Raw genomic sequence first — 26,904 nt, forward strand, 5'->3', positions numbered from 1 at the left:
AATCCAAGACCTACAGTAAGAGTTGTTTCCACAACTGACCATTTGTTCCACAGACTACTGTGGTTCCACAGACTACTGTTGTTCCACAGACTACTGTGGTTCCACAGACTACTGTTGTTCCACAGACTACTGTTGTTCCACAGACTACTGTTGTTCCACAGACTACTGTTGTTCCACAGACTACTGTTGTTCCACAGACTACTGTTGTTCCACAGACTACTGTTGTTCCACAGACTACTGTGGTTCCACAGACTACTGTTGTTCCACAGACTACTGTTGTTCCACAGACTACTGTTGTTCCACAGACTACTGTGGTTCCACAGACTACTGTTGTTCCACAGACTACTGTTGTTCCACAGACTACTGTTGTTCCACAGACTACTGTTGTTCCACAGACTACTGTTGTTCCACAGACTACTGTTGTTCCACAGACTACTGTTGTTCCACAGACTACTGTTGTTCCACAGACTGCTGTTGTTCCACAGACTACTGTTGTTCCACAGACTGCTGTTGTTCCACAGACTGCTGTTATTCCACAGACTACTGTTGTTCCACAGACTACTGTGGTTCCACAGACTACTGTTGTTCCACAGACTGTTGTTACTGTTGTTCCACAGACTACTGTTGTTCCACAGACTACTGTTGTTCCACAGACTACTGTTGTTCCACAGACTACTGTTGTTCCACAGACTACTGTTGTTCCACAGACTACTGTTGTTCCACAGACTGCTGTTGTTCCACAGACTACTGTTGTTCCACAGACTACTGTGGTTCCACACACTACTACTGTTGACTACTGTTGTTCCACAGACTACTGTTGTTCCACAGACTACTGTGGTTCCACAGACTACTGTTGTTCCACAGACTACTGTTGTTCCACAGACTGCTGTTGTTCCACAGACTACTGTTGTTCCACAGACTGCTGTTGTTCCACAGACTACTGTTGTTCCACAGACTACTGTTGTTCCACAGACTACTGTTGTTCCACAGACTACTGTTGTTCCACAGACTACTGTTGTTCCACAGACTACTGTTGTTCCACAGACTACTGTGGTTCCACAGACTACTGTGGTTCCACAGACTACTGTGGTTCCACAGACTACTGTGGTTCCACAGACTACTGTTGTTCCACAGACTACTGTTGTTCCACAGACTGGTTCCACAGACTACTTGTTCCACAGACTACTGTGGTTCCACAGACTACTGTTGTTCCACAGACTACTGTTGTTTGTTCCACAGACTGCTGTTGTTCCACAGACTACTGTTGTTCCACAGACTACTGTTGTTCCACAGACTACTGTGGTTCCACAGACTACTGTTGTTCCACAGACTGCTGTTGTTCCACAGACTACTGTTGTTCCACAGACTACTGTGGTTCCACAGACTACTGTGGTTCCACAGACTACTGTTGTTCCCACAGACTACTGTGGTTCCACAGACTACTGTGGTTCCACAGACTACTGTTGTTCCACAGACTATCACTGTATTCTGTCTGTCTGTATTTGCAGGATCCACCGTATGGGCTCCTAAAGCATGTACATTATGACATTGGAAATATGTTAGAAAATATAAGCATCAGGTACAGTTGACACAATACACGATACTAGCTGAAGTGGATTCCTGTCTGTGGACATTTGATAACCATTACAAAGCATTAATGTGCTTAATGATAAACAGTTTGTTGTTTTGGGGTATAACATTCCTGATCCCAGATCTGTTTGTGCTCTTGCTAACTCCACTGCTGTTGTTGTCAAGAAAAACATGTTTGGCATAACAACGAGTGCCAAGGAGTTGGCGTGACAGTACATACAGACTGTCCCCTCAGGCCATAGCTTTCCTCCTAAAGGACACATCCTTCCCAGAAGCCCTCAGAACTGACTTTTTGTGAAAACAAACTGCATTTATTTACTGAACAATATTTACATATAAAACATTTTTTTAAACGTATCCGTTCCTGGAGAGGCTGACTTGAAGTACGAACGGTCGCTTAGTTTTTCTAAATATACTCATAATAGTTTGTTGGTAAAACACCTAAAAATGCAGTTCATAACAACAGAGAACAGAAGACGGCAGGAGATGGGAGAGAAGAGGACACCATGTGGGGGGGGACACCTTGTGGGGGGGACAACTACTTACTGCACTACTTTTGACCAGAGCACAATGGACCCAGGTCAAGAGTAGTGCACTACTGTTTGGAATGGGACACATCCAATATCCTAAGAGGAGGGGAGAGGGGGGACACATCCAATATCCGAAGAGGAGGGGAGGGACACACACACACACACATCCAATATCCGAAGAGGAGGGGGAAGGGGGGACACATCCAATATCCGAAGAGGAGGGGAGGGAGGGACACACACACACACACACACACACACACACACACACACACACACACACACACACACACACACACACACACACACACACACACACACACACACACACACACACACACACACACACACACACAAATATCCAATATCCGAAGAGGAGGGGGGGAGGGGACACATCCAATATCCGAAGAGGAGGGGGAGGGGGCACATCCAATATCCGAAGAGGAGGGGGAGGGGGGACACATCCAATATCCGAAGAGGAGGGGGAGGGGGCACATCCAATATCCGAAGAGGAGGGGGAGGGGACACATCCAATATCCGAAGAGGAGGGGGAGGGGGGGACACATCCAATATCCGAAGAGGAGGGGGGGGGGGGGACACATCCAATATCCTAAGAGGAGGGGGAAGGGGGGAAACATCTAATATCCGAAGAGGAGGGGGAAGGGGGACACACACACACATCCAATATCCGAAGAGGAGGAGGATGGGGGGGAGGACACATCCAATATCCTAAGATGAGGGGAAGGGGGGAAACATCCAATATCCTAAGAGGAGGGGGATGGGGGAGGGAGGACACATCCAATATCCTAAGAGGAGGGGGATGGGGGAGGGAGGACACATCCAATATCCTAAGAGGAGGGGGAAGGGGGGAAACATCTAATATCCTAAGAGGAGGGGGAAGGGGGAAACATCCAATATCCTAAGAGGAGGGGGAGGGGGAAACATCCAATATCCTAAGAGGAGGGGGAGGGGGGAAACATCCAATATCCTAAGAGGAGGGGGAAGGGGGGAAACATCCAATATCCTAAGAGGAGGGGGAGGGGGGAAACATCCAATATCCTAAGAGGAGGGGGAGGGGGGAAACATCCAATATCCTAAGAGGAGGGGGAGGGGGGACACATCCAATATCCGAAGAGGAGGAGGATGGGGGAGGGCGGACACATCCAATATCCTAAGAGGAGGGGGAAGGGGGGACACACATCCAATATCCTAAGAGGATGGGGGAGGGCGGACACATCCAATATCCTAAGAGGAGGGGAGGGGGGACACACATCCAATATCCTAAGAGGAGGGGGAAGGGGGGACACACATCCAATATCCTAAGAGGAGGGGGAAGGGGGGGACACACATCCAATATCCTAAGAGAGGGGAGGGGGAAGGGGGGACACACATCCAATATCCTAAGAGGAGGGGGAAGGGGGGACACACATCCAATATCCTAAGAGGGGAGGGGGACGACACATACAATATCCTAAGAGGGGAGGGGGGGCACGACACCTTTTACTGAAGTTGGAAACCTCAAATGAGTCGGTTGCATCAATGGCTTCAGCAGCTGTTCCAAGCATGCAGAGGTATCAGTTAAAAGGAAGAATCAGTACACATCTGGTCACTGCTTAGAGCTCGGTCTGTGAATGTAACAGTGGTTACATTTCTCCAGGTCTGTTTACCGAAACAGGTGACAGAGAGACTGCTTCCATGTCCTTTCAATCCCATATGAACCCCTTTCAAAAGGGGAATTCACAGTTCAAAACACACAAAGCATCCATGCCACCACTGTTCTGGTAAAAAGCAGAGGGACGGGGCTGGAACAATGGACGGAGCCATGGATACAAGGACAGACCGTCCATGACATCAACATTATAGTTACACCATGTTTTGAGGCTATATAGTGTTAACATTGACATTCTTTTACAAACCCTGGAGCCATTTACAAGTTAGATTCTTCAAGGATCAATTGGTATAAATCATTATTGAAGAGAAAAATATATCTAAAAGATGGATGAACCTGACGCAGATGAACCCTTTAATGAGAGGAGAAACCGCTGTGAAGAAGTGAGGACTGAGACACATACAAACAGCAGTAAAACACAGAGCAGAAGCTTCGCCTTGGCAGCATCTACAGCAGCTTGGCAAACGAATACCTGGAAGTGGACTTGGAGACTCTGATACTGGATGTTGATTAAAGTAACAGAAATGTATTCCATCTAAACAAAGAAGCTGTTTGTTTTAAAAGTCTGTAGTTTCAACTCTATTTTAAAACTGGAGAAACTTTCCAATACGTTCTAATACAGACTAATACTAATACTGTCTTCTGATTAAGGTGGTGTCTATTTAACCGGCAGAATATTCACGGAGGTGGAGTTCCGCTAGCCCAAAAGGTGAAGCCTTTCCCTAACTCTAACCCTTACCGTAACCTCAAACTAACCGTAAGATAACCTCAAACTAACCGTAAGATAACCTCAAACTAACCTTAACCTCAAACGAACCTTAACATAACCTCAAACGAACCTTAACATAACCTCAAACTAACCTTAACCTCAAACTAACCTTAACCTCAAACTAACCTTAACCTCAAACGAACCTTAACATAACCTCAAACGAACCTTAACATAACCTCAAAACTAACCTTAACCTCAAACTAACCTTAACCTCAAACTAACCTTAACCTCAAACTAACCTTAACATAACCTCAAACTAACCTTAACAACATAATAATTCATTCTCCTCCTATATTAACAATGGAACAATAGAGCAAATGAGACGTAAAATGTCAGCTTGAATCTGTGCGGCAGTCAGAAGCAGTCAGAAGCATCAGAACCAGGAAATACCGACTGACAGAACTGAAACGTCCAGTCAAATACTAAATAACATTGGTAGTGGGTTTGAAAACAGGCAGTATTATAATAATAGAGTATCAGAGTGATACGAGGGTAAAAATACAAAGCATTATTACATTTCAAAATACAAAAGCATTTTAGCATTTTAAAGGTATATATATAAAAATAAAAATAAAAAAAGCACAGGAGGACATAGGTTGTATAAAATGGCACCCTAGTCCCTTTAGAGTGCAGAGGGCCCTGGTCAAAAGTAGTGAACTGAACAGGGAATAGAGTAGCACTTCAGAAGCAGCCATAGTCTGGCGGTTCACAGTGATCTCTCCTCAGCTCAGATCAACGCCCCCCTGAAGGGACGTGATTGGATGTTCTGTCGTTGCCACCGGCAGCGGAGCCTGGCAAGTGGCGTGTCCCGAAGGTTCTCAAACTCGGAGAAACCCAGCTGGTTGAGAAGGTCGACCACACCCCGGCCCTGGCTGCCACCTACAGGACAAACACAGGAGAGAAACACAATGAGTAATGACCACACAGGAGAAACAGGAGAAACACAATGTGTAAAGACTACAGCAGGAGCAGGAGAAACACAATGATGTAAAGACCACAGCAGGAGAAACACAATGAGACCACAGCAAACACACAGCAGGAGAAACACAATGACCACAGGAGAAACACAGTAAAGAACAGCAGGAGAAACACAATGTATAAAGACCACAGCAGGAGAAACACAATGAGTAAAGACCACAGCAGGAGTAAAGAAACAGGAGAAACACAATGTATAAAGACCACAGCAGGAGAAACAGGAGAAACACAATGTATAAAGACCACAGCAGGAGAAACAGGAGAAACACAATGAGTAAAGACCACAGCAGGAGAAACACAATGAGTAAAGACCACAGCAGGAGAAATAAAGACCACAGCAGGAGAAACACAATGTATAAAGACACACAGGAGAAACAGGAGAAACACAATGAGTAAAGACCACAGCAGGAGAAACACAATGAGTAAAGACCACAGCAGGAGAAACACAATGAGTAAAGACCACAGGAGAAACAGGAGAAACACAATGAGTAAAGACCACAGCAGGAGAAACAGGAGAAACACAATGTAGTAAAGACCACAGCAGGAGAAACACAATGAGTAAAGACCACAGCAGGAGAAACAGGAGAAACACAATGAGTAAAGACCACAACAGGAGAAACAGGAGAAACACAATGAGTAAAGACCACAGCAGGAGAAACACAATGAGTAAAGACCACAGCAGGAGAAACACAATGAGTAAAGACCACAGCAGGAGAAACACAATGAGTAAAGACCACACAGGAGAAACAGGAGAAACACAATGTATAAAGACCACAGCAGGAGAAACACAATGAGTAAAGACCACAGCAGGAGAAACACAACAATATAAAGACCACAGCAGGAGAAACAGGAGAAACACAATGAGTAAAGACCACAGCAGGAGAAACACAATGAGTAAAGACCACAGCAGGAGAAACACAATGAGTAAAGACCACAGGAGCAGGAGAAACACAATGAGTAAAGACCACAGCAGGAGAAACACAATGAGTAAAGACCACAACAGGAGAAACACAATGAGTAAAGACACAACAGGAGAAACACAATGAGTAAAGACCACAGCAGGAGAAACACAATGAGTAAAGACCACAGAAACAGGAGAAACACAATGAGTAAAGACCACAGCAGGAGAAACAGGAGAAACACAATGAGTAAAGACCACAGCAGGAGAAACACAATGAGTAAAGACCACAAGCAGGAGAAACACAATGAGTAAAGACCACAGAAACAGGAGAAACACAATGAGTAAAGACCACAGCAGGAGAAACACAATGAGTAAAGAACAGGAGAAACACAGGAGAAACACAATGAGTAAAGACCACAGGAGAAACACAATGAGTAAAGCAGGAGAAACACAATGAGTAAAGACCACAACAGGAGAAACAATGAGTAAAGAGAAACACAATAAAGAACAGCAGGAGAAACACAATGAGTAAAGACCACACAGGAGAAACACAAGTAAAGACCACACAGGAGAAACACAGTAAAGACCACAGCAGGAGAAACACAATGAGTAAAGACCACAGCAGGAGAAACACAATGAGTAAAGAGGAGAAACAGGAGAAACACAATGAGTAAAGACCACAACAGGAGAAACAGGAGAAACACAATGAGTAAAGACACACAGAAACAGGAGAAACACAATGAGTAAAGACCACAGCAGGAGAAACACAATGAGTAAAGACCACAGCAGGAGAAACACAATGAGTAAAGAAGCAGGAGAAAAACAGGAGAAACACAATGAGTAAAGACCACAGCAGGAGAAACACAATGAGTAAAGACCACAGCAAAGACCACAACAGGAGAAACACAATGAGTAAAGACCACAGCAGGAGAAACAGGAGAAACACAATGAGTAAAGACCACAACAGGAGAAACACAATGAGTAAAGACCACAGCAGGAGAAACACAATGAGTAAAGACCACAGCAGGAGAAACAGGAGAAACACAATGAGTAAAGACCACAGAAACACAATGGAGAAACAGGAGAAACACAATGAGTAAAGACCACAGGAGAAACAGGAGAAACACAATGAGTAAAGACCACAGCAGGAGAAACAGGAGAAACACAATGAGTAAAGACCACAGCAGGAGAAACACAATGAGTAAAGACCACAGCAGGAGAAACACAATGAGTAAAGACCACACAGAAACAGGAGAAACACAATGAGTAAAGACCACAGAAACACAGGAGAAACAGGAGAAACACAATGAGTAAAGACCACAGCAGGAGAAACAGGAGAAACACAATGAGTAAAGACCACAGCAGGAGAAACACAATGAGTAAAGACACACAGGAGAAACAGGAGAAACACAATGAGTAAAGACCACAGCAGGAGAAACAGGAGAAACACAATGAGTAAAGACCACAGCAGGAGAAACAGGAGAAACACAATGAGTAAAGACACACACAGGAGAAACACAATGAGTAAAGACCACAACAGGAGAAACACAATGAGTAAAGACCACAGCAGGAGAAACACAATGAGTAAAGAACAGGAGAAACACAATGAGTAAAGACCACAACAGGAGAAACACAATGTGTAAAGACCACAACAGGAGAAACACAATGAGTAAAGACCACAACAGGAGAAACAGGAGAAACACAATGAGTAAAGACCACAGCAGGAGAAACACAATGTATAAAGACCACAACAGGAGAAACACAATGAGTAAAGACCACAGAAACACAGGAGAAACAGGAGAAACACAATGTGTAAAGACCACAGCAGGAGAAACAGGAGAAACACAATGAGTAAAGACCACAGGAGAAACAGGAGAAACACAATGAGTAAAGACCACAGCAGGAGAAACACAATGAGTAAAGACCACAGCAGGAGAAACAGGAGAAACACAATGAGTAAAGACCACAACAGGAGAAACACAATGAGTAAAGACCACAACAGGAGAAACAGGAGAAACACAATGAGTAAAGACCACAGCAGGAGAAACAGGAGAAACACAATGAGAAACACAATGAGTAAAGACCACAGCAGGAGAAACACAATGAGTAAAGACAGGAGAAACACAGCAGGAGAAACACAATGTGTAAAGACCACAACAGAAACAGGAGAAACACAATGAGTAAAGACCACAACAGGAGAAACACAATGTGTAAAGACCACAGCAGAGCAGCCACCTGGGAGAACCACAGCAGGAAGAACAGGAGAGACAGCTATTGGTTAGAAGACAGCTGGTTGAGGTCACCCACACAACCACAGCAGGAGACACACACAGGAAACAACTTAAGAAGTAAGAACAGAGAGGGCTGAAACATCAATGCACTTTGTTTGTGAGTGATCTCTGACCAAAACAGTTGCATTTAACTCTACTTACAATGTCCTGTTAACACCCTACATAACCACAGGAGATACACAGGGTCAAGCTGAACCCAAATGACCCTGTTTCCCGGTGTTAGTGAACAATATATAATTATTCCTCCTTCTGGCTCCTCCTGAACCAACACAGTTGTTTTCTATTCTACTTACAACTAATTCAATTAACATGTTTTTTTATATATTTAAAGAAAACAATAGATATTTGACCCAACTCTCCTCTGCGAAACCTGGTCTCGCTCTCTCTCTGTGCGAAACCTGGTCTCGCTCTCTCTCTGTGCGAAACCTGGTCTCGCTCTCTCTGTGCGACACCTGGTCTCTCTCTCTCTGCGCGACACCTGGTCTCTCTCTCTCTGCGCGACACCTGGTCTCTCTCTCTCTGCGCGACACCTGGTCTCTCTCTCTCTGTGCGACACCTGGTCTCTCTCTCTCTGTGCGACACCTGGTCTCTCTCTCTGTGCGACACCTGGTCTCTCTCTCTGTGACACCTCTCTCTCTCTGTGCGACACCTGGTCTCTCTCTCTCTCTCTGTGCGACACCTGGTCTCTCTCTTCCTGTGCGACACCTGGTCTCTCTCTCTCTCTCTCCTGTGCGACACCTGGTCTCTCTCTCTCTGTGCGACACCTGGTCTCTCTCTCTCTCTGCGCGACACCTGGGTCTCTCTCTCTGCGCGACACCTGGTCTCTCTCTCTGTGACACCTGGTTTCTCTGTGTGACACCTGGTCTCTTTCTCTGTGGTCTCTCTCTCTGCGTGACACCTGGTCTCTCTCTGTGCGACACCTGGTCTCTCTCTCTGTGCGACACCTGGTCTCTTTCTCTGTGTGACACCTGGTCTCTCTCTCTGTGTGACACCTGGTCTCTCTCTGTGTGACACCTGGTCTCTCTCTGTGTGACACCTGGTCTCTCTCTCTGTGACACCTGGTCTCTCTCTCTGTGCGACACCTGGTCTCTTTCTCTGTGTGACACCTGGTCTCTCTCTCTGTGCGACACCTGGTCTCTTTCTCTGTGTGACACCTGGTCTCTCTCTCTGTGACACCTGGTCTCTCTCTCTCTGCGACACCTGGTCTCTCTGTGCGACACCTGGTCTCTCTCTCTGTGTGACACCTGGTCTCTCTCTCCCTGCGCTTCACCTGGTCTCTCTCTCTGACACCTGTGCGACACCTGGTCTCTCTCTGTGTGACACCTGGTCTCTCTCTCTGTGCGACACCTGGTCTCTCTCTGTGCGACACCTGGTCTCTCTCTCTCTGTGCTGTGACACCTGGTCTCTCTCTCCCTGTGCGACACCTGGTCTCTCTCTCTCTGTGACACCTGGTCTCTCTCTCTCTGTGACACCTGGTCTCTCTCTCTCTGTGACACCTGGTCTCTCTCTCTGTGACACCTGGTCTGTGACACCTGGTCTCTCTCTGCGCGACACCTGTTCTCTCTCTCTGCGTGACAAAAGTAGTGCACCATCTAGGGAATAGGGTGCCATTTCAGACACAGTTCTGTTTAGATCAGGTAGCTCTTTCAAGTTGGTCACTTACTCACTATATAGTTGACCTACATTTTCTTTTCACCACAAATATACTTCTGATAAATGAAATGTGATCTCCTCAGACGGCCAAAGCAGTGGTGGAAAAAGTACCCACTTGTCATACTTGAGTAACCTGGTCTCTCTCTCTCTGTGACATCTCTCTCTCCCGTAAAGACACCTTAAGAGAAAATGACTGAAGTAAAAGGGTTGGGATGACCATGGATGTTCTCTTGATAAGTGTGTGACTTAGACCATTTTACTGTCTGTCCTGCTAAACACTCAAAATGTACCAAGTACTTGTGGGTGTCAGGGAAAATGTATGGAGTAAAAATAACATACTTTTCTTTAAGGAATGTACTGAAGTAATAGTTGTGAAAAACATAAATAGAAAAGTATACTTTTTACTTAAGGACCTTGGACCACTGGTAACCTCTGAATCAGATGAAGTGGAAATGCTTTTAACATTTCCATACATTTATATATGCCATTTAGCAGACGCTTTTATCCAAAGCGACTTACAGTCATGTGTGCATACATTCTACGTATGGGTGGTCCCGGGGATCGAACCCACTACCCTGGCGTTACAAGCGCCATGCTCTACCAACTGAGCTACAGAAGGACCAGCCTGCGTGGAATCAGAAGTGCTGTTACTAGAAGATATGGAGTATTTACAGTCCAATGTTTGCTTTAAAGATGCACCGGGAATGACAAATGGTAAACAATGGTTCTGGAGGCCATATGAGTCTATGGAGAAACTGCTGAAGACATTGTCTGCGTCCCAAACAGTAGTACCCTATTCCCTATATAGTGCACTACTTTTGACCAGAGCCCTATATTCTTTATTCCCTATATAGTGCACTACTTTTGACCAGAGCCCTATATTCCTTGTTCCCTATATAGTGCACTACTTTTGACCAGAGCCCTATATTCCTTATTCCCTATATAGTGCACTACTTTTGACCAGAGCCCTATATTCCTTATTCCCTATATAGTGCACTACTTTTGACCAGAGCCCTATATTCCTTATTCCCTATATAGTGCACTACTTTTGACCAGAGCCCTATATTCCTTGTTCCCTATATAGTGCACTACTTTTGACCAGAGCCCTATATTCCTTATTCCCTATATAGTGCACTACTTTTGACCAGAGCCCTATATTCCTTATTCCCTATATAGTGCACTACTTTTGACCAGAGCCCTATATTCCTTATTCCCTATATAGTGCACTACTTTTGACCAGAGCCCTATATTCCTTGTTCCCTATATAGTGCACTACTTTTGACCAGAGCCCTATATTCTTTATTCCCTATATAGTGCACTACTTTTGACCAGAGCCCTATATTCCTTGTTCCCTATATAGTGCACTACTTTTGACCAGAGCCCTATATTCCTTATTCCCTATATAGTGCACTACTTTTGACCAGAGCCCTATATTCCTTATTCCCTATATAGTGCACTACTTTTGACCAGAGCCCTATATTCCTTATTCCCTATATAGTGCACTACTTTTGACCAGAGCCCCTTTAGTCTGGAAAACCCAACCCGGCAACAATGACTAGAGTCTGGGTTTCAATGACGGACTCGTTTGGCAACTTCTGGGGTGGGTCATTTACATTACATTTACATTTAAGTCATTTAGCAGACGCTCTTATCCAGAGCGACTTACAAATCTTGGGTCCATCAGACAGGCAACTCTCCTAACAAATCACAGGCCACAACGTCGCGATTCAAAACCAAAGTTTCCAGGCAAAGCCTTTTTAGTGAAGGTAGTTGATGCACATTTGCCAGTAGCCAATCACAAAATGCACTCCTGAAAGAAAGAAAAAAAACACTGATCTCCATCTTGCTAGTTACTATTTTAGTATGTTATTTACGTGGACAGAGTAGAGATGTGGGCATGGTTCCTCTAAGCCAAAAGAGTCCATCGTTGAAAGCAGATCCATGTCCCTGTGGCCTGGGGTTGGGCGTCCCAGACTAAGAGCCCTCTATAGATGCCATTTGGAACCCAGCCATTTCCAGTCTCTGCTGGAGAGTTGTTGGGTATGTCAAACATGCTGAAGGACCGATTGGGGAACAATGGTTGAGATAATCATTGTTTGGTAATATCCCTTATTACTCTTCAACCATTGATTATAGCTTAGAAAGCCAGCATTGTAGAGCCAGCAAAGAGAGCAGACCTTGTGGTATAACGCTGTGGCCTTGTCTCTGACCACGCTATATAGAGCGCTCCAATAGAATCCAGATTATGTAGCACTGAAAGCATTTTCAACCGTCTACTATGTCACTGTTGGAGAAATATGTTCAGCAACTCAGCAAGAATCCACGAGACCTTATCCATTCTGAGCTGATTCATACAGAACAAAACAAGATGTGCAGTTTCCATCAAATGGTACAGCACGGTGCTGCTCACTATCCAGGAAACACAGAGACAAGTACATGGTCATTTAGCACACGTTTGTACCCAGAGTGACTTACAGTCGGGTGGTTCTCTCACCTTTAAGATGAATGCACTAATCAAAGTCAGTACATACATCTGCAGTAAACAAATCAGCCCTAATGACCCATAGCTAACTGGAAACACTACAGAATGGGTCCAGCCAAACTGACCATGCAGCAGGTTTGACTCCCAACTGGCCGAGAATCCATAGATTTAACATGGAAATAATTCCACTAAAGAATGGGTCTAGCAGGTCCATCAGCATGACTCCATCAGTATGGCTCCAGGTCCATCAGTATGGCTCCAGGTCTATCAGTATGACTCCATCAGTATGACTCCAGGTCCATCAGTATGACTCCATCAGTATGGCTCAAGGTCCATCAGTATGGCTCCATCAGTATGGCTCCAGGTCCATCAGTATGACTCCAGGTCCATCAGTATGACTCCATCAGTATGGCTCCAGGTCCATCAGTATGACTCCAGGTCCATCAGTATGGCTCCAGGTCCATCAGTATGACTCCATCAGTATGGCTCAAGGTCCATCAGTATGGCTCCATCAGTATGGCTCAAGGTCCATCAGTATGGCTCCATCAGTATGGCTCCAGGTCCATCAGTATGACTCCAGGTCCATCAGTATGGCTCCAGGTCCATCAGTATGGCTCCATCAGTATGACTCCAGGTCCATCAGTATGGCTCCTGGTCCATCAGTATGGCTCCAGGTCCATCAGTATGACTCCAGGGCCATCAGTATGACTCATTCAGTATGGCTCCAGGTCCATCAGTATGACTCCAGGTCCATCAGTATGACTCCAGGTCCATCAATATGGCTCCAGGGCCATAAGTATGGCTCCAGGTCCATCAGTATGACTCCAGGTCCATCAGTATGGCTCCATCAGTATGACTCCATCAGTATGGCTACAGGTCCATCAGTAATGACTCCATCAGTATGGCTCCAGGTCCATCAGTACGACTCCATCAGTATGGCTCCAGGTCCATCAGTATGACTCCATCAGTATGGCTCCAGGTCTATCAGTATGACTCCAGGTCCATCAGTATGACTCCAGGTCCATCAGTATGACTCCAGGTCCATCAGTATGACTCCAGGTCCATCAGTATGGCTCCAGGTCCATCAGTATGACTCCATCAGTATGGCTCCAGGTCCATCAGTACGACTCCATCAGTATGGCTCCAGGTCCATCAGTATGACTCCAGGTCCATCAGTATGGCTCCAGGTCCATCAGTATGACTCCAGGTCCATCAGTATGGCTCCAGGTCCATCAGTATGACTCCAGGTCCATCAGTATGACTCCATCAGTATGGCTCCAGGTCCATCAGTATGACTCCAGGTCCATCAGTATGGCTCCAGGTCCATCAGTATGACTCCAGGTCCATCAGTATGGCTCCAGGTCCATCAGTATGACTCCAGGTCCATCAGTATGACTCCATCAGTATGGCTCCAGGTCCATCAGTATGACTCTCTAGGTCCATCAGTATGACTCTAGGTCCATCAGTATGACTCATTCAGTATGACTCATTCAGTATGACTCATTCAGTATGACTCCAGGTCCATCAGTATGGCTCCAGGTCCATCAGTATGACTCCAGGTCCATCATTATGACTCCATCAGTATGGCTCCATAGGTATGGCTCCAGGTCCATCAGTATGACTCCATCAGTATGGCTCCAGGTCCATCAGTATGGCTCCAGGTCCATCAGTATGACTCCATCAGTATGGCTCCAGGTCCATCAGTATGACTCCAGGTCCATCAGTATGACTCCATCAGTATGGCTCCAGGTCCATCAGTATAACTCCATCAGTATGGCTCCAGGTCCATCAGTATGGCTCCAGGTCCATCAGTATGGCTCCAGGTCCATCAGTATGTCTCCATCAGTATGACTCCAGGTCCATCAGTATGGCTCCATCAGTATGGCTCCAGGTCCATCAGTATGGCTCCAGGTCCATCAGTATGTCTCCATCAGTATGACTCCAGGTCCATCAGTATGGCTCCAGGTCCATCAGTATGGCTCCATCAGTATGGCTCCAGGTCCATCAGTATGGCTCCAGGTCCATCAGTATGGCTCCAGGTCCATCAGTATGGCTCCAGGTCCATTCTGTTAAAAGGTTGCTTGGGGACTTAGCCCTTACTGGAGACCTCTGTGTGTCTGGGTGTTGGGGAGCGTGTGGGCCTCGGCTGATGGGTGTTGGGGAGGGTGTGGGTCTCGGCTGATGGGTGTTGGGGAGCCTGTGGGTCTCGGCTGATGGGTGTTGGGGAGCGTGTGGGCCTTGGCTGATGGGTGTTGGGGAGGGTGTGGGCCTCGGCTGATGGGTGTTGGGGAGCGTGTGGGCCTCGGCTGATGGGTGTTGGGGAGCGTGTGGGCCTCGGCTGATGGGTGTTGGGGAGCGTGTGGGTCTCGGCTGATGGGTGTGTATGGCTCAGGGATGGTGTTGGGGAGCAGTATGGGCCTCGGCTGATGGGTGTTGGGGAGCCTGTGGGCCTCGGCTGATGGGTGTTGGGGAGCTCCATGTGGGCCTCGGCAGATGGGTGTTGGGGAGCGTGTGGGCCTCGGCTGATGGGTGTTGGGGAGCGTGTGGGCCTCGGCTGATGGGTGTTGGGGAGGGTGTGGGTCTCGGCTGATGGGTGTTGGGGAGGGTGTGGGTCTCGGCTGATGGGTGTTGGGGAGCGTGTGGGTCTCGGCTGATGGGTGTTGGGGAGCGTGTGGGTCTCGGCTGATGGGTGTTGGACTCGGCTGATGGGTGTTGGGGAGCGTGTGGGCCTCGGCTGATGGGTGTTGGGGAGCGTGTGGGCCTCGGTGGGCCTCGGCTGATGGGTGTTGGGGAGCGTGTGGGCCTCGGCTGATGGGTGTTCCAGGAGAGTCTCCGTGTGGGCCTCGGCTGATGGGTGTTGGGGAGCGTGTGGGCCTCGGCTGATGGGTGTTGGGGAGCGTGTGGGCCTCGGCTGATGGGTGTTGGGGAGCGTGTGGGCCTCGGCTGATGGGTGTTGGGGAGCGTGTGGGCCTCGGCTGATGGGTGTTGGGGAGCGTGTGGGCCTCGGCTGATGGGTGTTGGGGAGCGTGTGGGCCTCGGCTGATGGGTGTTGGGGAGCGTGTGGGCCTCAGCTGATGGGTGTTGGGGAGGGTGTGGGTCTCGGCTGATGGGTGTTGGGGAGGGTGTGGGTCTCGGCTGATGGGTGTTGGGGAGCGTGTGGGTCTCGGCTGATGGGTGTTGGGGAGCGTGTGGGTCTCGGCTGATGGGTGTTGGACTCGGCTGATGGGTGTTGGGGAGCGTGTGGGCCTCGGCTGATGGGTGTTGGGGAGCGTGTGGGCCTCGGTGGGCCTCGGCTGATGGGTGTTGGGGAGCGTGTGGGCCTCGGCTGATGGGTGTTGGAGAGCGTGTGGGCCTCGGCTGATGGGTGTTGGAGAGCGTGTGGGCCTCGGCTGACTCAAGCCAAAGGTGAGCATCGCCAGTGAATAAAGTATTTCACCTCTTTCTTCCTCTCTCTCTCTGGAGTCAAAAAAACGAAGCCATCACAGACAGGAAGTAGTTTTTCCCTTTCTCTTCTTATGAAATGGTTTGCCCTCTGGGCCCTGGCTGAAGTGTGCCTGCCTGTGTGTTGTGTCTGTTCGGTGACTGACTGTCCAGTGTGCAGTTGTGATAGTGAACAAAGCTGGCAGACCTGGTCTTTCATCTCCTACTGAGAAGATCCCACAGGCCAATAGTCATTAGGAGCCTGGCGCCAATGCTAGTACAGGGGTAGTGAGGTGAGTAGGTGTTTGTGTGTGTGTGTGTCTGTGAGTTAGGGTCTTGTCCCACAGTCGACTATGTGAAAGGCCCCACATACCAGGCGGGTACGGTGAACAGGGAGGCCTCTGTAGCACACATCAAAATAACTGGGCTGACTGATTGGCTGCCCCTCCGCGAGGCATCTGTGGCATCCGCCATACACAAACCTGTTCATTGTACAATGAACCACCTCACGTCTCGTCCGCAAAACAGGCATTTCAAATTTCCTCTGATAATTTTCCTCTGATGCAACGAACCTACCGGTACATACAGAGGCAATGAGGCCTAGTTAATGATACGTATGTGGATGTTGCACACTGGTAGCTTTTTCAAATCTTTGGTTGACGTACCACTTCAACCTACACCGATGCATGGCAAAGGAATGTACTGGACTGCAACACACACACACACACTCGCACACACACGCACCCACCCACACGCGCACACACACACACACTACTAATCTTTCCCCTCTTGTCTCTTCTGTTCTCACTCTTTCCCAGTCCCTAGAGGATGTTTGTCTACTAATCTTTCCGCATCCTACGACTCACCATGTCCCCTTTCCTCCTGGTCGACCATCTCTGGAGATCTTCTCCCATTCCTCACTTCCCTCAACAACTGCAGAACAGGACTGCAGGCAGTTGACGAAAATGGAGGAAAACTAAACTTCTAAAATACCTATTATCCTTTCACTCCCTCCTCTCTACCTTCTCTTCCTGTGTATCCACTGCTAAAGCCACTTTATGTCACTCTACATTTTAAGCTTCTGCCTCTAACCCTAGGAAACATCTCTTTCCAGCCCTCCTTCATCTGACTACCTTTTCTCTGATAGTCTGGATGACTTTGTCAACCACTTTGAAAAGAAGGTTTACAACATCCGCTCCTCATTCACTCAGCCTATTGAGTCCACTGGTCCCACTCACACATAACTACCGTACGCCTTGACCTCTTTCTCCCCTCTCTCTTCAAATTAAATCCTGCGACTAGTGGGGGTCCGGCTGCCCAACAACCTGCCCGCTCAACCCCATCCCCTCCATCTTTCCTTCGTCTCTCTGTTCATTCCCTTCTCCAGACAATCTCTGGTGACCTTCAACCATTCCTCACTTCCCTCATCAACTCCTCCCTGACCACTGGCTGTGTCCCCTCACTTCCCTCATCAACTCCTCCCTGACCACTGGCTGTGTCCCCTCACTTCCCTCATCAACTCCTCCCTGACCACTGGCTGTGTCCCCTCACTTCCCTCATCAACTCCACCTTCCCTGACCACTGGCTGTGTCCCCTCACTTCCCTCATCAACTCCTCCCTGACCACTGGCTGTGTCCCCTCACTTCCCTCATCAACTCCTCCCTGACCACTGGCTGTGTCCCCTCACTTCCCTCATCAACTCCTCCCTGACCACTGGCTGTGTCCCCTCACTTCCCTCATCAACTCCTCCCTGACCACTGGCTGTGTCCCCTCACTTCCCTCATCAACTCCTCCCTGACCACTGGCTGTGTCCCCTCACTTCCCTCATCAACTCCTCCCTGACCACTGGCTGTGTCCCCTCACTTCAGAATGGCCTGGGTCGCTCCCCTCCTCAAGAAATCAACACTCAACCCCTCTAATGCAAAGCACTCGACAGGCATCCATTCGTCCTTTTCTTTACAAAACACTCTGACCAATTTTTGGGTATTATTATTATTTTTACATCATTTAGCAGACGCTCTTATCCAGAGCGAGTTACTGTTGTGAGTGGACACCATTTTTTCCCTTCTCTCCACCCTCTCGGAGCTGGGCGTTTCAGGCTCTGCACACACTCCTAGACTGCATCCTATCTAGTAGGCCACTCCTACTAGGTGACGTGGAGAGGATCTGTGTCTGCACCACGTACTCTCACGAGCTACAGAAGTTTGTCAGACCATTAGACATCCTGAAAATCTGTCTTCTGTGGGACCGAACGGTGGGAAGATGAGACTTCTGTGGGACCGAACGGTGGGAAGATGAGACTTCTGTGGGACCGAACGGTGGGAAGATGAGACTTCTGTGGGACCGAACGGTGGGAAGATGAGACTCTGTGAACATGATGGTTGTCACAGGATTGTCTGAAGGTAAGATGAGTTATATGTATATATACATATATATACACATACACATACATATATATATACACATATATATATACATATATATCTATACACTATATGGGATATACACATATATAGATACACACATATATATATACACATATATATATACACATATATATATACACACACATATATATATACATATATATATATACACATACGGTGGGATATATATATACATATACATATATAATATGACACATATATATATACACATATATATAATATATATACACATATATATACACGGTGGGATATATATATACATATATATATATACGATATATGGGAAGATGATATATATATATACACATATGGGAATATAGATATATATCTATGGGACATATATATGGGAATATATATACATATATATATATATACATGGGATATATAGACATATATATATACATATATATATAGATGATACATATATAATATGTATACATGGGAAGATATACTTATATGGGACCGATATATGGGATAGATGAGACATATATATATACATAATATAGACATTAGAGATGGGACCAGAACATGGGAAGATGAGACTATACATACATATATAGACTATACATATATATATATATTCATACATAATATGATACATATATATGGGACAATATATATACATGGGAAGATGAGACATATATACATACATGGGATATATGATACATATATATATACATACGGTATATACATACATATATATACATATATACATGGGATATATGAGACTTATATACATACATATAGATATATGGGATACATATACACATATATATGGACATATACATATATATATGGGATAGATGAGACATATCTATATATATACATGGGATATATATATATAGTTAAGCCTTATTCTAAAATGTATTCAATTGTTTGTTTTTTTCCTCATCAAGCTTTGATCGGGTTCAAGTCCGGGCTCTGGCTGGGCCACTCAAGGACATTCAGAGACTTGTCCAGAAGCCATTCCTGCGTTGTCTTGGCTGTGTGCTTATGGTCATTGTCCTGTTGAAAGGTGAACCCTAGCCTCAGTCTGAGGTCCTGAGCATTCTGGAGCAAGTTTTCATCAAGGATCTCTCTGTACTTTGCTCTGTTCAGCTTTTCCTCGATCCGGTCTAGTCTCCCAATCCCTTCCGCTGAAAAACATCCCCACAGTGTGATGTTGCCACCACCATGCTAGGTTTTCTCCAGATGTGATGCTTGGCATTCAGGCCAAAGAGTTCATTTTTGGTTTCATCAGACCAGAGAATCTTGTTTCTCATGAACTGAGAGTCTTTAGGTGCCTTTTGGCAAACTCCAAGTGGGATGTCATGTGCCTTTTACTGAAGAGTGGCTTCCGCCTGGCCACTCTACCATAAAGGCCTGATTGTTTGGAGTACTGCAGAGATGGTTGTCCTTCTGGAAGATTCTCCCATCTCCACAGAGGAACATTCTGGAGCTCTGTCAGAGTGACCATTGGTCACCCTGACCAAGGCCCTTGCTCAGTTTGGCTGGGCAGCCAGTTCTTGGTGGTTTCAACTTCTTCCATTTAAGGATGATGGAGGCCACTTCTTGGGGACCTTCAATGCTGTAGACACTTTCTGGTACCCTTCCCCAGATCTGTGCCTCGACACAATTGACACCGTCTCTGAGCTCTACGGACAATTCCTTATACCTCATGGCTTGGTCTTTGCTCTGACATGCACTGTCAAATATAAACAGGTGTCCAAATATTGTCCAATCAATGGAATTTACCACAGGTGAACGCCAATCAAGTTGTAGAAACATCTCAAGGATGATCAATGGAAACAGGATGCACCTGAGCTCAATTTCGAGTCTGATAGCAAAGGGTCTGAATAGTTATGTAATAGTTTAGATTTTTTTATACATTGGCAAAGAAATTCTAAAAACCTGATTTCGCTTTGTCATTATATTGTGTGTAGATTGATGGGAAAAAAATATTCAATCCATTTTAGAACAAGGCTGTAACATAACAAAATGTGGAAAAAGTCAAGGTGTCTGAATACTTTCCAAATGCACGGTACGTTCCTCTCGGTTTCTTGGCCCTTTCAAGATCAGCTACCTTGTCCTTGAACCTCAGGAACTTGACCATTAATCGGTCTGGGCCTGTCACTTGGGCCAGTGGTGGGTTTTCCAGTCCTGTGGGGCGCTCCACCTCAATCTTCCTGTGGTCCATCTTCTATTTCTCATATCATTTACCTCACTTTGTCCTCAGACTCTGTCCAGGTCTCCTGTGGAGATTCTGTAATTCCGTCTACAACCCTGTTGTTCCGCCTTGATTGTCCCTCGAGTCTGATTTCTCTGTCATTGTTATCATGGATTCACAGACAAAACTGATGTCCTCTCTCAATGACTTTGAGAGATTGCGGTCATCTTGCCATCCTCCTGCTTTCACGCCCTGACCTTAGAGAGCCTTTTTATGTCTCTATTTGGATTGGTCAGGGTGTGATTTGGCGTGGGCATTCTATGTTTTGTTTTATATGATTTTGTGTTTCTATGTTTTAGCTGGGTATGGTTCTCAGTCAGGGACAGCTGTCCATCGTTGTCTCGTTGTCCATCGTTGTCTCTGATTCGACTAAATCACAGACTAAATCACCGATCTTAGTCTAACATGTTGTTTATAACATGAGGATGGTGAAGGTAAGGACAGTAATTCCTACGACTAAATCACCGATCTTAGTCTAACATATTGTAATGGTAGATTCATGTGCGTCTTCAGCCTGAATAGAACCTGACATTTTATATTTAACTAGGCAAGTCTAGTTAAATCGGTTTATAGCCCATCCAACTACCTCATCCCCATATTGTTATTTATTTCGTTTTTTTGCCTCTGCACCACAGTATCTCTACTTGCACATTCATCTTCTGCACATCTATCACTCCAGTGTTTAATTGCTAAATTGTAATTACTGTGCCACTACGGCCTATTTATTGCCTTACCTCCCTTATCTTACCTCATTTGTTATTCACTGTATATAGATGTTTTTCTATTGTGTTATTTACTGTACGTTTGTTTATTCCATGTAACACTGTGTTGTTGTTTGTGTTGCACTGCTTTGCTTTATATTTGCCAGGTCGCAGTTGTAAAGGACAACTTGTTCTGGTTAAATAAAGGTGAAATAAAGGTGAAATAAAGGTTAAATAAAGGTTAAATAAAGGTGAAATGAAAAAAATGTAAGTCAGTTAAGAACAAATTCTTATTCTCAATGACGGTCTAGGAACAGTGGGTTAACTGCCTTGTTCAGGAGCAGAACGACACATTTTTACCTTGTCAGCTCAGGAATTCGATCTAGCAACCTTTCGGCTACTGGCTAATGCTCTAACCACTAGGCTACCTGCTGCCCCAGGATACAGTGCACTACTTTTGACCAGAGCCCTATGGTACTAGGGTGCCATTTGGGATGCATGCAGAGGCAGGGTAGTCGTACCAACCGTACAGCTAAACCAGACGTCTTAGTGTTAACATATTGGAACTGTAGATGAATCAATAAGTCATGTTTTACTCTACCTCCTCCAAAACACCTCTAGAACACGACAGACAGACACTTTCAAAACCTGACCATGTCCCAAACGGCCATCTATTCCCTCTAGAACACGACAAACAGATTCCTTCCAAACCTGACCAGCCTGACCGTGTCCCAAACGGCCATCTATTCCCTCTAGAATACGACAAACAGACACTTTCCAAACCTGACCATGTCCCAAACGGCCATCTATTCCCTCTCCCCGGGACCACCCATACGTAGAATGTATGCACACATGACTGTAAGTCGCTTTGGATAAAAGCGTCTGCTAAATGGCATATATTATATTATTATATTACTCTAGAACACGACAAACAGACGCTTTCCAAACCTGACCATGTCCCAAACGGCCATCTATTCCCTCTAGAACACGACAAACAGACGCTTTCCAAACCTGACCAGCCTCTTCCTTCAACCCTAGTTCACCATTCCCCAGCCTCTTCCTTCAGTCCTAGTTCACCATTTTTCAGTCTCTTCCTTCAGTCCTAGTTCACCATTCCTCAGCCTCTTCCTTCAGTCCTAGTTCACGGCAGCGTAGCCTAGTGGTTAGAGCGTTGGACTAGTAACCGCAAGGTTGTGAGTTCAAACCCCTGAGCTGACAAGGTACAAATCTGTCGTTCTGCCCCTAAACAGGCAGTTAACCTACTGTTCCCAAGGCCGTCATTGAAAATAAGAATCTGTTCTTAACTGACTTGTCTGGTTAAATAAAGGTAAATAGTTTACCATTCCTCAGCCTCTTCCTTCAGTCCTAGTTCACCATTCCTCTTCCTTCAGTCCTAGTTCACCACCACCCAGCCTCTTCCTTCAGCCCTAGTTTACCATTCCCCAGCCTCTTCCTTCAGTCCTAGTTCACCATTCCTCAGCCTCTTCCTTCAGCCCTAGTTCACCACCACCCAGCCTCTTCCTTCAGTCCTAGTTCACCATTCCTCAGCCTCTTCCTTCAGTCCCACCACGTTGGACAGCCTCTTCCTTCAGTGCCCCTAAACAGGCAGTTAACCTACTGTTCCCAAGGCAGTCATTGAAAATAAGAATCTGTTCTTCTGACTTGTCTGGTTAAATAAAGGTAAATAGTTTCACCATTCCTCAGCCTCTTCCTTCAGTCCTAGTTCACCATTCCTCAGCCTCTTCCTTCAGTCCTAGTTTACCATTCCTCAGCCTCTTCCTTCAGTCCTAGTTCACCATTCCTCAGCCTCTTCCTTCAGCCCTAGTTCACCACCACCCAGCCTCTTCCTTCAGCCCTAGTTCACCATTCCTCAGCCTCTTCCTTCAGTCCTAGTTCACCATTCCTCAGCCTCTTCCTTCAGTCCTAGTTCACCATTCCTCAGCCTCTTCCTTCAGTCCTAGTTCACCATTCCTCAGCCTCTTCCTTCAGTCCTAGTTCACCATTCCTCAGCCTCTTCCTTCAGTCCTAGTTCACCATTCCTCAGCCTCTTCCTTCAGTCCTAGTTTACCATTCCTCAGCCTCTTCCTTCAATCCTAGTTCACCATTCCTCAGCCTCTTCCTTCAGTCCTAGTTCACCATTCCTCAGCCTCTTCCTTCAGTCCTAGTTTACCATTCCTCAGCCTCTTCCTTCAGTCCTAGTTCACCATTCCTCAGCCTCTTCCTTCAGTCCTAGTTCACCATTCCTCAGCCTCTTCCTTCAGCCCTAGTTCACTATTCCTCAGCCCTCTTCCCTCAGTCCAAGTTTACCGTTACCCAGCCTCAGCATCCCAAATGGTACCTTATTCCCTAGTTAGTGCACTATTTTTTGACCAGACCAGATCTTGGAAATAGGAAGCTATTTGGGATACAACCTGTTGCTTTCTCCACACTTGTGAATAGAATGAAGGCAGCAGCTCCATTTTCTGAATAGATTGATTCTCAGCTGGCCTTGTATGAATCTGCTGGAATTGATTCTCAGCTGACCTTGTATGAATCTGCTGGAATTGATTCTCAGCTGACCTTGTATGAATCTGCTGGAATTGATTCTCAGCTGACCTTGTATGAATCTGCTGGAATTGATTCTCAGCTGACCTTGTATGAATCTGCTGGAATTGATTCTCAGCTGACCTTGTATGAATCTGCTGGAATTGATTCTCAGCTGACCTTGTATGAATCTTGGGATTGATTCTATGAAGCTGCTGGAATTGGATGAATGAATCTCAGATTCTGCTGAGGATTGATTCTGGAATGTATGAATCTGCTGGGATTGTGACCAGAATCTGAGGAGGAGCTGGAATGGATTGAATTGTCAGTCTGTGACCTTGGAGGAGCTGGAATGGATGAGCTGACCTTGTATGAATCTGCTGTGAGGAGGATCTGCTGGGGATTCTCATGTATGATGATTCTCAGCTCAGTCTGTGAGGAGGATCTGCTGGGATTGATTCTCAGCTGGGTATGAATGTGTCAGCTGTGAGGAGGAGCTGGATTGATTCTCATGGTATGAATGTGATCAGTCTGTGAGGAGGATTCTCAGCTGCTGGAATGGATGAATGTGTCAGTCTGTGAGGAGGAGCTGGAATGGATGAATGTGTCAGTCTGTGAGGAGGAGCTGGAATGGATGAATGTGTCAGTCTGTGAGGAGGAGCTGGAATGGATGAATGTGTCAGTCTGTGAGGAGGAGCTGGAATGGTCAGTCTGTGAATGTGTCAGTCTGTGAGGAGGAGCTGTGAATGGATGAATGTGTCAGTCTGTGAGGAGGAGCTGGGGATGAATGTGTCAGTCTGTGAGGAGGAGCTGGAGGGGTGAATCTGTCAGTCTGTGAGGAGGAGCTGGAATGGATGAATGTGTCAGTCTGTGAGGAGGAGCTGGAATGGATGAATGTGTCAGTCTGTCTGTGGGGTGAATGTGTCAGGAGCGAGGGGTGAATGTGTCAGTCTGTGAGGAGGAGGAGGTGAATGTGTCAGTCTGTGATGGAGCTGGAATGGATGAATGTGTCAGTCTGTGAGGAGGAGCGAGCTGGGGGTGAATGTGTCAGTCTGTGAGGAGGAGCGAGGGGTGAATGTGTCAGTCTGTGAGGAGGAGCTGGAATGGATGCATGTGTCAGTCTGTGAGGAGGAGCTGGAATGGATGAATGTGTCAGTCTGTGAGGAGGAGCTGGAATGGATGAATGTGTCAGTCTGTGAGGAGGAGCTGGAATGGATGCATGTGTCAGTCTGTGAGGAGGAGCTGGAATGGATGAATGTGTCAGTCTGTGAGGAGGAGCGAGGGGTGAATGTGTCAGTCTGTGAGGAGGAGCTGGAATGGATGAATGTGTCAGTCTGTGAGGAGGAGCGAGGGGTGAATGTGTCAGTCTGTGAGGAGGAGCGAGGGGTGAATGTGTCAGTCTGTGAGGAGGAGCTGGAATGGATGCATGTGTCAGTCTGTGAGGAGGAGCTGGAATGGATGAATGTGTCAGTCTGTGAGGAGGAGCTGGAATGGATGAATGTGTCAGTCTGTGAGGAGGAGCTGGAATGGATGCATGTGTCAGTCTGTGAGGAGGAGCTGGAATGGATGAATGTGTCAGTCTGTGAGGAGGAGCTGGAATGGATGAATGTGTCAGTCTGTGAGGAGGAGCTGGAATGGATGCATGTGTCAGTCTGTGAGGAGGAGCTGGAATGGATGAATGTGTCAGTCTGTGAGGAGGAGCGAGGGGTGCAGAGGGGGGTTGGGTGTATGTGCCGTGGATCAGATATCAGATCGCCTGGGTCTGGAAACCTGCCACGCGTTTCCTCATTGCACAGAAAAGGGCTGACGGGGGCCTTTTCCTTCATAAGCCACAGCAGCATTATTCTGAGATTTCATTGGACTGGTGGAGGTCAAAGAAACCGAAACGAGGAAATCTGACAACTGGATATAAGAATACAACATAATACAAAAACAGTAATAACTGGTTGTTGATGTTGGATCATATTTTTATATTTTTTAATAAGATAAAAGTACATTTAATTCACCTATTTAGTTAATGAATGTGACCGGGTTAAGGGCAAATACGTTGAATTTTCCCTCATTGAAATGCAATGTTCTTATTTGAAAAGCAATTTTCTTATTTGAAAAGCAATTTTCTTATTTGAAAAGCAATTTTCCTATTTGAAAAGCATATTTTTTCCCCATGGAAAAGCAAAATGGGGGAAAATGTATTGGAATTGATACTTCAGTTTAGTTCCTGAATTGACTGAAATGAACTATAATTCACCCCAGCACTGGAGCAATCAAAAAGGTAATTCTATAACCTCATTCTGGGTCAGAATTTACCATAGGGTCAGTGTTTCTACTGTTCTGCTGTGTGAATGGGAGGCCAACCCAATTAAGATATATTCTATTCTATTCCAGCCCAGTCTAGTCCAGTCTCTTCTATTCCATTTTATTCTATATTATTCCACTGTGAGTTGTGCTGTGTGAATGAACAGCAGGCCCACCAACCTGTTACATCTAGTCTCTTCTATTCTAGGCCAGTGTACGGCTACATTATACCACTGTGAGTTGTACTGTGTGAATGAACGGCAGCCCCACCCACCTGTTGCATCCAGGTGGTGAAGGATCGTTGCCAGGAGTTTTTCTTCTCCAGATGCAGGTAGCTGTTGAAGAGGATCAGGTACATGTAACGCTCCAGATACTGGACACTCTTCAGAAGCAGCTGCTGCACCTCCTTCTCACTCTTACCACTTTTAATCTGCAGGGGAATCACGGAAAGAGGA

At 46.2% G+C, this 26,904-nt stretch overlaps 1 protein-coding gene across 1 annotated transcript; it reads right to left on the reverse strand.

The window, feature by feature from the left end:
- Positions 1-4,126: 4,126 nt before the first annotated feature.
- Positions 4,127-26,904, reverse strand: LOC124019540 (paladin-like). Its single transcript, XM_046334903.1, has 2 exons — positions 26,724-26,904; positions 4,127-5,434 (listed from the first exon to the last, which is right to left on the reverse strand). The coding sequence occupies exons 1-2, from the start codon at positions 26,805-26,807 to the stop codon at positions 5,288-5,290; spliced, it is 231 nt and encodes a 76-aa protein (XP_046190859.1). The 5' UTR covers positions 26,808-26,904; the 3' UTR covers positions 4,127-5,287.

Source organism: Oncorhynchus gorbuscha, unplaced genomic scaffold (assembly GCF_021184085.1).
Source record: "Oncorhynchus gorbuscha isolate QuinsamMale2020 ecotype Even-year unplaced genomic scaffold, OgorEven_v1.0 Un_scaffold_624, whole genome shotgun sequence".
Classification (NCBI taxonomy): domain Eukaryota; kingdom Metazoa; phylum Chordata; class Actinopteri; order Salmoniformes; family Salmonidae; genus Oncorhynchus; species Oncorhynchus gorbuscha.